The sequence below is a fragment of the Geotrypetes seraphini genome, chromosome 10, assembly GCF_902459505.1.
Source record: "Geotrypetes seraphini chromosome 10, aGeoSer1.1, whole genome shotgun sequence".
Taxonomy (NCBI): Eukaryota; Metazoa; Chordata; class Amphibia; order Gymnophiona; family Dermophiidae; genus Geotrypetes; species Geotrypetes seraphini.
The window spans coordinates 2,937,057-2,951,583 of NC_047093.1; the positions used below are offsets into that span (position 1 = coordinate 2,937,057).

The 14,527-nt window shown below is 43.0% G+C and overlaps 1 protein-coding gene across 4 annotated transcripts in view; it reads right to left on the reverse strand.

Moving 5' to 3' along the window:
• GCGR (glucagon receptor) overlaps positions 1–14,527 on the reverse strand; it is a 92,744-nt gene that overhangs the window by 5,779 nt on the left and 72,438 nt on the right. For 3 of the 4 annotated variants that reach the window (XM_033961486.1, XM_033961487.1, XM_033961485.1), the window contains 2 exons: positions 13,593–13,731; positions 13,040–13,081 (listed from right to left, as the gene is read on the reverse strand). In XM_033961486.1, the coding sequence (XP_033817377.1) occupies positions 13,040–13,081; positions 13,593–13,731 (181 nt within the window). Of the gene's footprint in view, positions 1–5,775; positions 5,946–13,039; positions 13,082–13,592; positions 13,732–14,527 lie in introns of those variants that run through there. The other variant, XM_033961488.1, reaches the window with a different exon arrangement.

Sequence of the window (14,527 nt, forward strand, 5' to 3'; positions counted from 1 at the left end):
GGGACTCCTGGAGAGGCTTCAGACACTAACTAGGCTCCAGAAGTCAAATTCTGGTAGCCTGGATTTCCCCCTGACATGTTTTATTTTGGTCAATCAGAACAAAACGTGAAGATAATCTTATTGATGGCCTCCATCCAAGCTGCGCTTTCATATGGGATATGTTCAGCTGTAGTTCAGCCCTAGATCCCGTCAGGAAGTTTGAGAAGAGACAGTCAGGGCTTCTCCAGAGACTGGAAAGATTTCACTTAGAAAGGAGGATGTTCTCAGAGATTTGGCCAGAAAATCAAGTAAAGATGGAGGTGCTGAGCCTCCCTAACCTGCCCTTTCTCCTGCAGTGTTTCCATTAAACCTTGGCGTGGAAATCATTGCTTATAAATTTAGAGATTTATAAATCACTAGCTCCTGGCATTGGGCCTGATTCTCTTTAAAAGGAATAAGCAAAGTTCACAATACCAAATGTTTTCAAGAGAGACAAATGTGTCTGGGATCCAGTGAGAGCTTAACAATCTAACAGACTGAGCGAAGATAAAGTCTCTTCTAGGCCTTAATCAAGGACTGTGCGCTTATTACTTCTGCAAAGAGACTCCCACAAAGTCCATCCACCCACCCTCACCCCCATGTTCAACCATAACTCTCTTCCTCCACCTCACTCAGCTCCTAAAGTCCTTCTCTGATCTTCCCTTCTCCCTACAATCCCTCTCAAGGGTCCTATGCAGTTCCCTGTTTCCCCATCCCACATTCCCTCCCTGATCATTCTCGTCCAACTCTCCCCTCTTTCCTGTGCAAAGGTCCAGCTTCCCCCAGTGCCCTCCTCCACTCATCTCCTCCCTCAACACTGCATCTTCCAAAAATCCCTGTGTGGTCTTGGAAATTATTTTTCTTCTTTGAGGACCAGCGAGAAACGCAGTCCTGCAAATGGGTGACCTCAACTGAAAGAGCCCAGAGCAAAACGTTCAGAGATTTCTAGAGTATTTCACTGCACATATGTGACGCTGCCTGCATCCACATCATTGCACAAGGCCAGATGACTTCTAGGTTTTCTCTTGAGTCTGTCAGATGCAAGATTTTCTCTGTGCATTTCAACTTGTTTTCCTGAGCAAAATTTCCTCCGTTTGGTTTTCATAATTCACCGGTATCAGTGCATTGAGCAGTGGAGCAAACTCCTTGACTGATTAGGAAGGAGTAATTTCCATTGGGCTTAGCACCCCAATCGTTTTGAAAAGATGCCTCCTATGCTGATGACAGTTTTAATAACAACTTATAATTATTATTCTATCATCTTCAAAAGATCAGAACCTCTCACTTTAAAGTGAGGGGACAATTCTGGGATGTAGCACAATATAATTAAGCCTGATTAGATGAATTGTATTTTCCTAATTTCATTATGTGATTTCTTTCTATTGGAAAATCAGTTTTAAAATGGGTGATTACTTTATGTTTGAAATTTTTGTATTTCCTATATTTGTTATATGATGTAATAAATGAATTAATTTATTTTTTTTTAAAAAGTGAGGGGACAAATTTCTGATCTTTTGAAGTTTGAATACAAGCTATACCGCAGAGACAGAGTGGCTCAAAAAGGTGGGGCATTGCCATATACGTCAAAGAGGAAATTGAATCCACTGGAGAGAACACGCCACAACTGATGGATAACTTAGAGTCTCTATGGGTCAAACTTCCGGGAACGAATGGACTGGAAATGAAGATTGGCATCTACTATCGACCCCCAGGGCAGTCAGAAGAAACTGATGGAGAAATGACGGACGAGATTAAACGCAACTGCAAGGGAGGCAACGCAGTTATCACGGGTGACTTCAACTATCCGGGGATAGACTGGAACCTAGGCACTTCCGGCTGCGCTAGGGAGACCAAGTTCCTGGATGCTATAGGCGATTGTTTCCTGGAACAACTTGGCAAGGAAAATACTGGAGGAAATACAATGCTGGACTTAATTCTAAATGGACTACGAGGACCGGCACAAAGTGTAGAAGTAGAAGGAACGCTGGGAAACAGCGATCACAACCAGTTGCTTCGACCTGGATACAGGGGCGAAATAACGGACCAGAACAACGGCCACGGCATTGAACTTCTGAAAAGGGAATTACGAAAGGATGAGACTCATGGTGGGGAAGAAGATTAAGAAGAGGATAAATGCTGTAAAAATGCTAGAGCAAGCATGGTCCCTTTTTAAGGCACAGTAACTGAGGACTAAGATCTTCATATACCACGTATCAACAAAGGATCCAAGAGGAAAAAGAACAAAGCACCGATGTGACTCACTGTAGAGCTGAAGGAAGCGATCAGAGACAAGAAAACTTCGTTTAAGGAATGGAAAAGGTCAAAAACGGATGAAAACTGGAATAAGCACAAACAACATCAACGCAGGTGCCATAAGGTGGTAAAAGAAGCCAAAAGAGACTACGAGGAAAAAATAGCCAAGGAGGCAAAAAAACTTCAAGCCATTCTTTCGATACATTAAGTGGAAATGGCCGCAAAGGAAGCGGTGGGACCTTTGGATGACCATGAAATAAAGGCAGTACTAAAGAAAGATAAAGAAATCGCTGAAAAACTGAACACATTTTTTGCATCTGTATTTACCGAAGAGGATATACGCAACATACTGGAACCCATCAGGCTCTATGCTAGAAATGAAGACAGGAAATTGACAGGGCTGATGGTCAGTCCAGAAGAGGTATACAGACAGATTGATAGGCTAAAGAGCGATAAATCTCCGGGACTGGATGGCCTCCATCCAAGGGTCATCAAGGAACTGAAAGGGACTATAGCTGAACTGCTTCAACTGTCAATCAAATCGGGGAAGATTCCGGAAGACTGGAAGGTGGCAAATGTTACACCGATCTTCAAAAAAGATTCTAGGGGAGATCCGGGAAACTACAGACCGGTGAGTCTGACCTTGGTACCGGGAAAGATGGTAGAAGCGCTGATAAAGGACCACATCATTGATCACCTTGACGGACACGGTCTGATGAGGACCAGCCAGCATGGCTTCAGCAAAGGCAGATCTTGTCTGACGAACTTGCTGCACTTCTTCGAGGGGGTAAACAGGCAGATAGACAAGGGCAACCCGGTCGACATTGTTTATCTGGATTTTCAAAAGTCATTCGACAAGGTTCGCATGAACGACTACTTCGGAAGCTTGCGAGTCATGGAATCGAGGGTGAAATACTCATGTGGATCAAAAACTGGCTGGAGCATAGGAAACAGAGAGTGGGGATAAATGGACAATACTCGGACTGGAAGAGCGTAACCAGTGGGGTGCCGCAGGGCTTCGTGCTTGGACCTGTGCTCTTCAACATCTTTATAAACGATCTGGAAATTGGTACGACGAGCGAGGTGATTAAATTTGCGGATGATACTAAGCTATTCAGAGTAGTGAAGACGCAGGAGGATTGCGAAGATCAGCAACGTGACATAAACATGCTTGAGAAATGGGCTGCGACATGGCAAATGAGGTTCAATGTAGATAAGTGTAAGGTGATGCATATCGGTAACAAAAATCTCATGCACGAATACAGGATGTCCAGGGCTGTACTTGGAGAGACCTCCCAGGAAAGAGACTTGGGAGTTCTGATCGACAAGTCGATGAAGCCGACTGTGCAATGTGTGGCAGTGGCGAAAAGGGCGAACAGAATGCTAGGAATGATTAAAAAGGGGATCACGAGCAAATCGGAGAGGGTTATCATGCCGCTGTACTGGGCCATGGTGCGCCCTCACCTGGAATAATGCGTCCAGCACTGGTCGCCGTACATGAAGAAGGTACTACTTGATAGGGTCCAGAGAAGAGTGACTAAAATGGTTAAGGAGTGGAGGAGTTGCCGTACAGTGAGAGATTGAAGAAACTGGGCCTCTTCTCCCTTGAAAAGAGGAGACTGAGAGGGGACATGATCGAAACATTCAAGATAATGAAGGGAATAGATTTAGTAGATAAAGACAGGTTGTTCAGCCTCTCCAAGGTAGGGAGAATGAGAGGGCACTCTCTAAAGTTGAAAGGGGATAGATTCTGTACAAACATAAGGAAATTCTTCCTCACCCAGAGAGTGGTGGAAAACTGGAACACTCTTCCGGAATCTGTTATAGGGGAAAACACACTTCAGGGTTTCAAAACAAAGTTGGACAAGTTCCTGCTAAACTGGAATATACGCAGGTGAGGTTGGACTCATTTAGAGCACTGGTCTTTGACCTGAGGGCCACCGCGTGAGCGGACTACTGGGCAGGATGGACCACTGGTCTGACCCAGCAGCAGCAATTCTTATGTTCTTATTTGAATTTCCATTGCGATTTCTCTTCCATTGCGATTTCTCTTCCAATATTGCAGAAGGTCCATCCTCTACTGATGTTTAAGTCAGTGCATTGTGTAAATATTCTGCCTTTCATTCACATTACAAAGTGGTTTACAAACTGACCTAACATCAGTAAGCCATGAAGAGCTTCACCGGTGGCTTCGACTTGCACTAACCTGCAGGAAACCACAGCCCCTGAAAGCCTCCGCAGATGATGCATGCAAAGGATTCCCAGGATCAGATGCAAAGATGCTCCAATGTGAAGCATTACACCTAGCCGAGGTGACGGATTGATTTCCCCAAATCTTTCTGTTCCCACTTCTATAAAACTCCCTCCCCCAGATTAAACTCCGTTGCAGTGTGAACACAGTTCTACCAGGTCCCCTCAGGTCTTGTGGCAGAATACCAAATCCAGGACCCTCGTTCATGTAGCAGATTATGTCATTGAAGTTACAGACAGAATATTCTGGCCCCGCTCCAGAAATTGTCAATCACAAAGTAACAGTAAGTGTTAATATTCAGAGACTCGGATCGAATATGAGTTTTGGAGAGAAGTATAAAATGCGATTACAAGGGAGATGCCATGTCTTTCCTCACAAGAGGAAGGATGTAAAGGAGCAGTGAGTGGAGAGTCCCACTGGGAGGAGTAGACAGAAGCTGCCACAGTCTACCCCTGGAGCCTGAAATAAGAGACTGAAGTGTTCTCATTTGCAGAGACTGTCAAGGAGGTTAAGCAGAAGATCTGGTCATAGGGAGACTAGATCCCAAACCTCAGTCAATAAGAACAAAGATTGAAGCTGCGGACATCTGTAGATCCTAATTGGGGAAGAGGCTGAAGACTGCAAGCAGTGACAGTGACACTGATGACTACCATCTTCCTATCTATGTAAGGGGACCTTTCACCCACCCAGGGAATTATCCTACAGCTGGTCAAAAAAGCAAGCATCAAGCACTTGAGGCCAACCCAAACTGGTGGTTTTGGTTCTGGCTGAGACCGAATCTGCTGCCAAAATATGCTACTCAGTGGAACCGAAATCGAAACTGTTGCCTCATGGCTCCTCCTAGGCCAGCCACCTTCCCCCAGCCACCAGAAGGGAGCTCCTGCTTAAGATGCTTCCGATCCCAAGATGGCCGTCTTGCAAGGCTACTGTGGAAAGTCCCAGCAGGAACCCATGGGGGTGAGAGCAACTGGGAATCAGTCTTACCCAGAAGATACCACTATACTATCAGGCACTTTAAAAGTAGTCCTGGGGAGGGATCTCTTTTCTGCACCTCACTCTGCACTCATATCAAATAAGTTAGCAGGGAAACCTTTACAGTCAGTTTTGCTCATTTCTCTTGACCATAGACTCCTACTATCATGCCTACAAAAAATTAGAATTTCAAACCAGGTCCTGGACTGGTTCTCGTCCTTTTCCTCTTAAGGTTGGGTTTAATTCTAACTCCTCAGAAACCTTTAAAAATAAACATGGTATCCCACAAGGCTCCGTTTTATTTCTATTACTTTTCAATATCTTTATGTTTCCACTCTTGACACTAGGTCAGTCCATAGGCTTCACGATATTCGCGAACGTGGACGATGTCCAATTAATCCAACCAACAGATCTCAGTAACCCAGCCGAAATTTCCACTATAAATCTGAAACTGGAAAAAGTAAAATCATGGTTAGATGAAAATAAATTGGCCCTAAATATTGCAAAAATCAAAATCAAAGAAGGCTTAACTAAAACTCAATTCTTTGCCAATTAAAATAGTCAGTTCTTTAAAATTGTTAGGTGTCACTTTCGACAGCAAATTTACTTATCACCATCACATTAGCACAGTAGTTCAACGCTCTTTCCATCACTTAAGAATGATCAGATTGCAAAACTCCTGGAACCTGCATCCTTAAGCACTTGAATCCACTCTCTAGTAATCTCTTGTATAGATTATTGTAATGGCCTCTTCAAGGGCATAACTACAAAGGAAATCAGACGTCTTGAAATTGTGCAGGACACTGCTGTAAAAATCATATTCAATGTTAAGAAATATGATCGTTTCCCGTTGGCTTCCAGTTGTACACAGAATAAACGATATTTAAAACTCATTCAAGTAACCAACCTGAATTCATGAATATTCTTATCATCTAAAACTCTTCACTCAACGTCTCAAAATCTCCTAACGATTCCCACATTAATACTATTAGATCTAATGGTTTTTGGAACTCCATCCCTAATCATCTTTGCCTGGAAGCATCCCTTCCCCACTTTAAAATCAAGTTCAAAACATTCTTATTTCAAGACGCTTTTGATATTTAACTGCCCTTATCAGGGCTAAACTTTTTCTGTCAGTATTGATGCCGATCCCCTCCCTATCGGTTCAGCGGATGGCCACCAGGATGGTCTCGGGGCTAAAGGGTCTCCCGTACGAAGAAAGACTGAGCAAATTGCAGCTCTACACTCTCGAAGAGCGTAGGGAGAGGGGAGACATGATTGAGACTTTTAAGTACATCACGGGACGGGTCGAGGTGGAAGATGATATCTTTCTTCTGAAGGGACCCTCGACCACAAGGGGTCATCCGCTCAAGCTTAGGGGAGGGAAGTTTTGTGGAGATGCCAGGAAGTACTTCTTCACGGAGAAAGTGATTGAGCATTGGAACAAGCTTCCAGTGCAGGTGATCGAGGCACGCAGCATCTCAGACTTCAAGAATAAATGGGATACCTATGTGGGATCCCTACGAGGGTCATGCCAAGGGATAGGGTCACTAGGGTATAGACTTGAAAGAGAGGGTCAGTAGAGTGGCAGTATAACTACAATTATATTTAAGGGGGTCATTAGACTTAATAGGGAGGGTCAATAGTGTGGGCAGACTTGATGGGCTGTAGCCCTTATCTGCCGTCATCTTTCTATGTTCTATGTTTCTATCATATTTTTCCTTTTATGTTCTCTTTCCACTGATTATCGTTGTTCTCCCCTTTTTCCCTCCTGTTCCTGTCTGTCTTAAATTTCTGTTTTATTTATTCCCTGTGGTCTATATTGTAAAGTTTTAACTTGCAATTCTGTCTTTTTTTGTAAAATTTTTAATTTTACGCCACTCAGAAGTTTAATTCAGCAGTATAAGAAATTTTAATAAAACTTGAAACTTTAAGAAATAAAAGGGAGGAAAGCTATTTTTGGCGTCAGCCACTGTTTCTGCTTCAGGAGTGACCCTCAGCTCCAGTAGTCCAGAAGACCCGGGACCTGTATAATGGGAGACCAGTTAAATAGTTAATGGGGACTGGCAAATTTAAATCAACTGAAGATAAAGTAAAATGTAGGCAGGAAATCAGAATTTATAAATTAATGATAAGGGATAAACGAAAACATATTACACAGCCAAAGTAGGGACTGCAAACATCAATGGTAAAAAATTATTCCAACTAGACTCAGGCAACTGGTGTTGGAACCAACAAGGGATCAGGCAATACTGGACCTGATACTTACCAATGGAGAAAGTGTCACAGAGGTCTCGGTGGGCGACACATTGGCCTCCAGTGACTACAACATGGTATGGTTCAATCTCAGGAAAGGTTTCACTAAATCTACCACACTGACCAAGGTCCTCAAATTCAGGGACACAAACTTCCAAGACATGAGAGACTTCGTTCACCAGGCGCTACAAAGCCAAACAGAAACCGATAACGTGGAAGAAATGTGGTCGATTTTGAAAGCCACCTTACAGGAAGCAACAAACCGCTATGTTAAATCAGTAAGTAAACGGAGTAGGAACAATAAGCCACAGTGGTTCTCTGCAGAGATCTCGGACCTCATCAAGGAGAAGAAAAATGCATTCATCTCTTACAAACAATCAGGGAAACAGGACTCTAGAGTAGACTATCTGGTCAAGTCAAAAGCCGTCATAACAGCAGTTAGGGAGGCCAAATTCCACATGAAGGAGTCTCTAGCAAAGAACATCCAGAAAGGAGATAAATCCTTCTTCAGGTATATCAGTGACAGAAATAAGAACACAGGCGGGATAGTACGTCTCAGAAAACCAGACGGAGACTATGTAGAAATGGACTCGGAAAAAGCCCAACTGTTAAATGAATACTTCTGCTCAGTCTTCACCCGTGAGGCGCCGGGAGTCGGCCCTCAGCTACAGACAAGGGTTGAATCAGTTGACCCATTTAGTAATTTCGAGTTTACACACAGCAGTGTCTACTGCGAGCTGTCAAAGCTCAAGGTTAACAAGGCAATGGGGCCTGGCAACCTATACCCCATGGTGCTCAGGGAATTGTGTGATGTCTTGGCGGAACTGCTATCCGCGCTCTTCAATCTCTCCCTTAGTATAGGTAACGTCCCATTGGACTGGAAGACGGCTGACGTCATTCCACTTCACAAGAAAGGCTCCAAGATGGAAACAGCAAACTACCAGTGAGTCTCACATCAATAGTGAGCAAACTAATGGAAACTCTAATCAAACGCCAATTGGATACGATCATGAACGAGGAGAGTCTACGGGATCCCCGTCAACATGGATTTACTAAGGGGAGATCCTGCCAATCCAACCTGATCAGCTTCTTTGACTGGGTGACAAGGAAGCTGGATGCTGGGGAGTCCCTGGACATCATTTACCTGGACTTCAGCGTACCACACCGCAGGTTGCTGAACAAGATGAGTTCTATAGGATTGGGCGACACATTGACAAAATGGATTGGGAACTGTTTTGGAGGTAGGCTTCAGAGGGTAGTGGTGAATGGCACCCCCTCCAAAATGACGGAGGTGATCGGTGGAGTGCCGCAGGGCTCCATCCTGGGCCCGATCTTGTTCAACATCTATATAAGAGACTTGGCAGAAAGGCTCCGAGGTACAATAACATTATTCGCCGATGACGCCAAACTAAGCAATGTAGTGGGCAAAAGCACAACAGATAAAAATTCAATGCCCGACAACATGATTCACGACCTACTTCTACTGGAACGCTAGTCTAGGTCCTGGCAATTCAGCTTCAATGCCAAAAAATGCAAAGTCATGCACCTGGGCAGCCAAAATCCATGCAAGACTTACACCCTTAATGGCGAGATCCTAACAAGAACTGAAGCAGAACGAGACTTAGGGGTGATCATCAGTGAGGACATGAAGACTGCCAATCAAGTGAAGCAAGCTTCCTCAAAAGTAAGGCAAATCATAGGTTGCATACTCAGGAGTTTCGTCAGCCGTAAACCTGAAGTCATTATGCCATTGTATAGATCCATGGTGAGACCACACCTGGAGTACTGTGTGCAATTCTGGAGGCTGCATTACCGTAAGGATGTGCTGAGACTAGAGTCGGTCCAGAGAATGGCCACCCGGATGGTCTCGGGACTCAAGGATCTCCCGTACGAGGAGCGGCTAAAGAAGTTACAGCTCTACTCACTTGAGGAACGCAGAGAGGGGAGACATGATCGAGACGTTCAAGTATCTCACGGGCCGTATCGAGGTGGAAGAAGATATCTTCTTTTTCAAGGGTCCCACGACAACAAGGGGGCATCCGTGGAAACTCAGGGGCGGGAAACTGCACGGTGACACGAGGAAATTCTTTTTCACTGAAAGGGTGATTGATCGCTGGAATAGTCTTCCACTTCAGGTCATTGAGGCCAGCAGCGTGCCTGATTTTAAAGCCAAATGGGATAGACATGTAGGATCTATTCAAAGAGATAGGTAGGGGAGGGTCATTGGGGTGGGCAGACTAGAAGGGCCGTGGCCCTTATCTGCCGTCTATTTCTATGTTCTGTTTCTATGTTAATTCTGTATTTAATGTTACATTACATTAGAGATTTCTATTCCACCATTACCTTGCGGTTCAAGGTAGATTACAAAAGAGTTATAGAAGGTGGGTTACAAAAGAAGATCATTGGTCATTTCTAGTGAAGGTTAAGAGTAGATCAGGTAGTATCGGTGAGTTGGGAAGAAGATGGGAAGAGGGAGGTATTCGTGGTGTTAAGACTTTTTCAGCGATTTCTTGAAGAGTATAGTTTTTATTTCTTTTATGAACATCTTGTAGTCTGGGGTTGTTATCAGTAGATTGGAGATTTGGTTATCTAGTTTTGCTGCTTGAGTGGTAGGAGGCCATCGTACAGTTTTTTTCCGTTTAACTTCTTTGATTGGAGGGTGAGTGAATGGGGTGTGTGTTTTTCTATGTCTGGTTGAGGTAGTTTGGATGAGGCGGTTGCTCAGGTAGATTGGGCTGTCTCCGTTTATAGTTTTAAATAGTATACAGTAGAATTTAAATAGTATTTTTTCCTGAATTGGGAGCCAGTGTGAGTTGAGGTATGCCTCTGTAATGTGGTCGTGTTTCCTCAATGAGTAGACAAGTCTCAGAGCTGTATTTTGAATTGTTTGTTATTGTTTAGTCATTGTTGCAGGGCAGGGGAGGTAGAGGATGTTGCAATAGTCTAGTATAACTAGGATTAGGGAATGTACTATGAGCTGGAATCCTCTTGGTTACTCCTTCCATCTTCAGATAATTTAGCTAATTTTTTTTAGCTCTAAGGTACTATCCGTAAGATCTTCCTATCCATCTAGTCCTTCAAACTTAGACTCATATTTCAACTTTAACTCAAAAGGTGATGGGGTTCACACAAATCTGTGCTGGTCTGCCTTTGAAAAACCGGATTGGCATGATTTTATTAAACTTTTTCAAAAATATGCACAATCTTACTGTTGGCTAGACCCCTGTCCTCCAGATTTGATGGTGGCCGCTCCTGTACATTTCAAATTGAAATTATTTGAGTGGATAACGGATTCTTTAGATGTGGGAAAATTTCCTTCAGATGATGGCAATATAATTATTACTCTGATTATTAAAAACATTAAAGAATCCATCTTACTGCCGTCTAACTATAGACCAATCACATCAATTCCCTTTTTTGTAAAACTCACGGAAGGCTTGGTTCATATACAATTGACAAAATATCTAGAACAACATTTATTACTTCATAATTCACAATCCGGATTTAGATCTCATTACAGCACTGAAACAATAATAGCTACACTGCTGGACCACTTAACTAGCCTAGTAAGCAAAGGCAGCAGTGCATTGGTGCTCCAATTCGATCTGAGTAGCGCCTTTGATCTGGTAGATCATACCAACTTACTAATCTGCTTGGATGCCTTAGGTTTACATGCCAATGTCTACTCATGGTTTAAGGGATTTTTGGAAACTAGATCCTATCAAGTTAAATTTCAGACTCAATTTTCTTCTAGCTGGAAGAATCCTTGTGGTGTGCCCCAAGGATCTCCACTATCGCCTACATTATTTAATATCTACCTTTCATCGCTAGGTGTATGTCTAAGCAATCTGGATATAAGATTGTTCAGTTATGCCGATGACATCACAATAGTTATACCTTGTAATTTGGTTTTATCTCAGAGTTCTACTCAAATTGAGACTATAATGGAAAAGATTAATTTTTGGATGCAGCAATTCAAACTTAAGCTTAACTCTGAGAAAACAAAGTTCTTTGTAGCATCACCTACTAAAATCTCTCAACATCTTATGTGATCCACCCAACGATTAAAATATTAGGAGTTGTATTAGATCAACATCTTACTATGAAAACTCAGATAGATGCTGTTGTATGTAAAAGTTATTTTACGTTATGGAGATTGTGAACCATTAGATCTTATTCTGAATTTTCTGCCTTCAAATTATTGGTCCAATCACTACTATTGAGTCTCCTTGACTATTGTAACATTGTTTATTTATCAACCACTAAGAAAGAATTATCTAGATTATCATTGATACAGAACACAGCAGTTAGACTGATTTACGGACTGAAGAAATATAATAATGTCAAGTTATTCTACTGTGAATTGCATTGGTTGCCTTTGTGGGCCTGGGGACTGTTTAAGCTGGGTTGCTTTTGTTACAAGGCTTTATTTGGAGCAACCCCTACCTACTTGGTTAATAGTTTCTCCATAGCTACTCACAAACACAATAGAGAAACCCATGCTTTGTTTCATTTTCCTTCAGTAAAGGGCTGTAAAAGTAAGAAATTTCTTAATCATTCTTTGGCATGAAAATGAATTTCGATCACTGTTGCTCTCAGCTGAAAACTTATCTTTTCACAAAATATCTGACTACTTCATTCATTCATCCTTGATTGTTTAATGTTTATAATTTTTTGTTAACTGCATAGAACTTTTTGGTAACGCGGTCTATAAGCACAATGTTATGTTATGTTTTTCTCCCCGGACAGCAGGTTATTGATCTCCCATAACCCACCCTCTTCTCCAAGTAGTTGGCTTCATCCAGGCATGGGAGGGACAGTTCCGTGCTGGGCAGAGTGGATGGACCATTCATTATGTAATGTAATTGTAATGTAATTTATTTCTTATATACCGCTACATCCGTTAGGTTCTAAGCGGTTTGAAGAAAATATACATTAAGATTATAAATGAGAAGTAAGAAGGTACTTAAAAATTCCCTTACTGTCCCGAAGGCTCACAATCTAACTAAAGTACCTGGAAATTAATAAAGAAGAGAAAATAAAGATGGTTGAAAAAAGAAAAATTCTATGTGAACTTATAGGATGGAAATTAAACTGACAGTGAAGAACTGTATGAAAAATACATATGGAATGCAGTTAGAGAGGGTAGGTTACAATCTATTGATTATGTTACTTTTACAAGCTTTGTGTGCAACCATGCCAATGTGATCAGTCCTGCCCATGCATGGGGCACCACTCCAGACACACCGAAAGTACTGGCAAGAGAGAAAGGCTAAAAGAATAAGTTACCTCTTTATTCATGAAACAGTAGAGTATCGCTACCAACATCCCCTGCAATGGAGAGAAGAAAATGTGAACATTATTTGAAAAGCTTCAGATTATTAGATGGAAATGGTTTTCTAATTACATCTGTCCCCTATTACCATATTTTCAGAAGCAAACCCCCCCCCCCCCCGCCCTGTTCCGCCCCACAGAGCGTCTTTCCTGACCTCTGGACTGCGTCTGGAGGGCCTTGAGCATGCTCAGAGACCCTCCAGATGTGGCTGGAGCAGACAAACCGCTGGCTTCTGGAAAGTCCATCTGGGCAGCCATATCAGGTAACTTCCCACTCACTGGCCCAGGCTCTGCCTCTCCACCAGCATGGAGAATGCTCTTTATTTCCTTTCTTCTTGTACTCATTTTCAATGTGATTTTTCTGCTTGTAAAGCAGTTTGCCCATGTTAACTGGATGCCTGAAAACTGTCCATTCTCAGCTACAGAACGTGAAATTACACCCATTGTTTCAAAGAGTTTGAAAATGACCATGTGGAAAGAAAGCTGGAACCCCAGTGGCAACCCTTACCTGAAAGGAGCCTACTGCAAGATCAAAGAAGAGTTTGACTTGTCGCATTGTGCCTTGAGCAAGTTCTTCTAGTATGAAGGCAAAGATCACCTCATGGGTCCCCAGCAGTGAGAACAGGATCAAGGTTGATTTTGCCAGCCTAGAAAAATCACAGACCAGCTCACGTTACATCAGACACTGGGGGTTCACTCCTCAGGCAGAAGAAGATGCCACTGGGTCTGATGCCAGGGGGAAACATGCTGGACCAGAAAGGAATAGGGTGACCTGAGCTGGAGACATCCCCTAGCTCCCACCACATTCACTATGCCATGACCAAGGGGGGGGGGGTGGGAATGGCAGGGCATAAATCTGGTGCCCCGCCCTCACTTGCTTCCTGCGTGGCCACCGGTGTTGTATAGATTTTCCAGAACCAAAATCCCATGGCCCCTCCCCCAGCCCCACCCCTCAACCTGTTCACTTGTCAGGAGGGCATCTGTGTATGTGCTGGTGTGATGTGATGACATCACATGCATGTGACATCACTGCATAGCATGCGCAAATGCCATCCCAATTTTGACTGCTTTGACCTTGTTGCATTGAATGGAAGGGAGTTCCTCAGTAAACGAAATGAAACCGCAAAACTGGGAAGAGGATTTTGCGATTGCAGTGAATCATTTCATCTTCAGTGACTAGAGCCTATAAGAACTGTGGAGTTGCCGGTGTTGGAACTGGTTAGATGAGTTGGGTCCCTTTAAAGCAGAGATGAAGCTGAAGCTGAAGCTGGAAGCAATTCTGCTTGCTCAAAAAATAGGACTTTAGGCACTTACTTTTTCACTTTTGGAATTTATTACGGATATTGGTATTAGATCCCTAGTATGTGTCAACTTAGGATAAAAACTTGTACTGTAACCATGGCAACTTGTAACCTGTTAACTGTATATTGTGTATGTTGACCT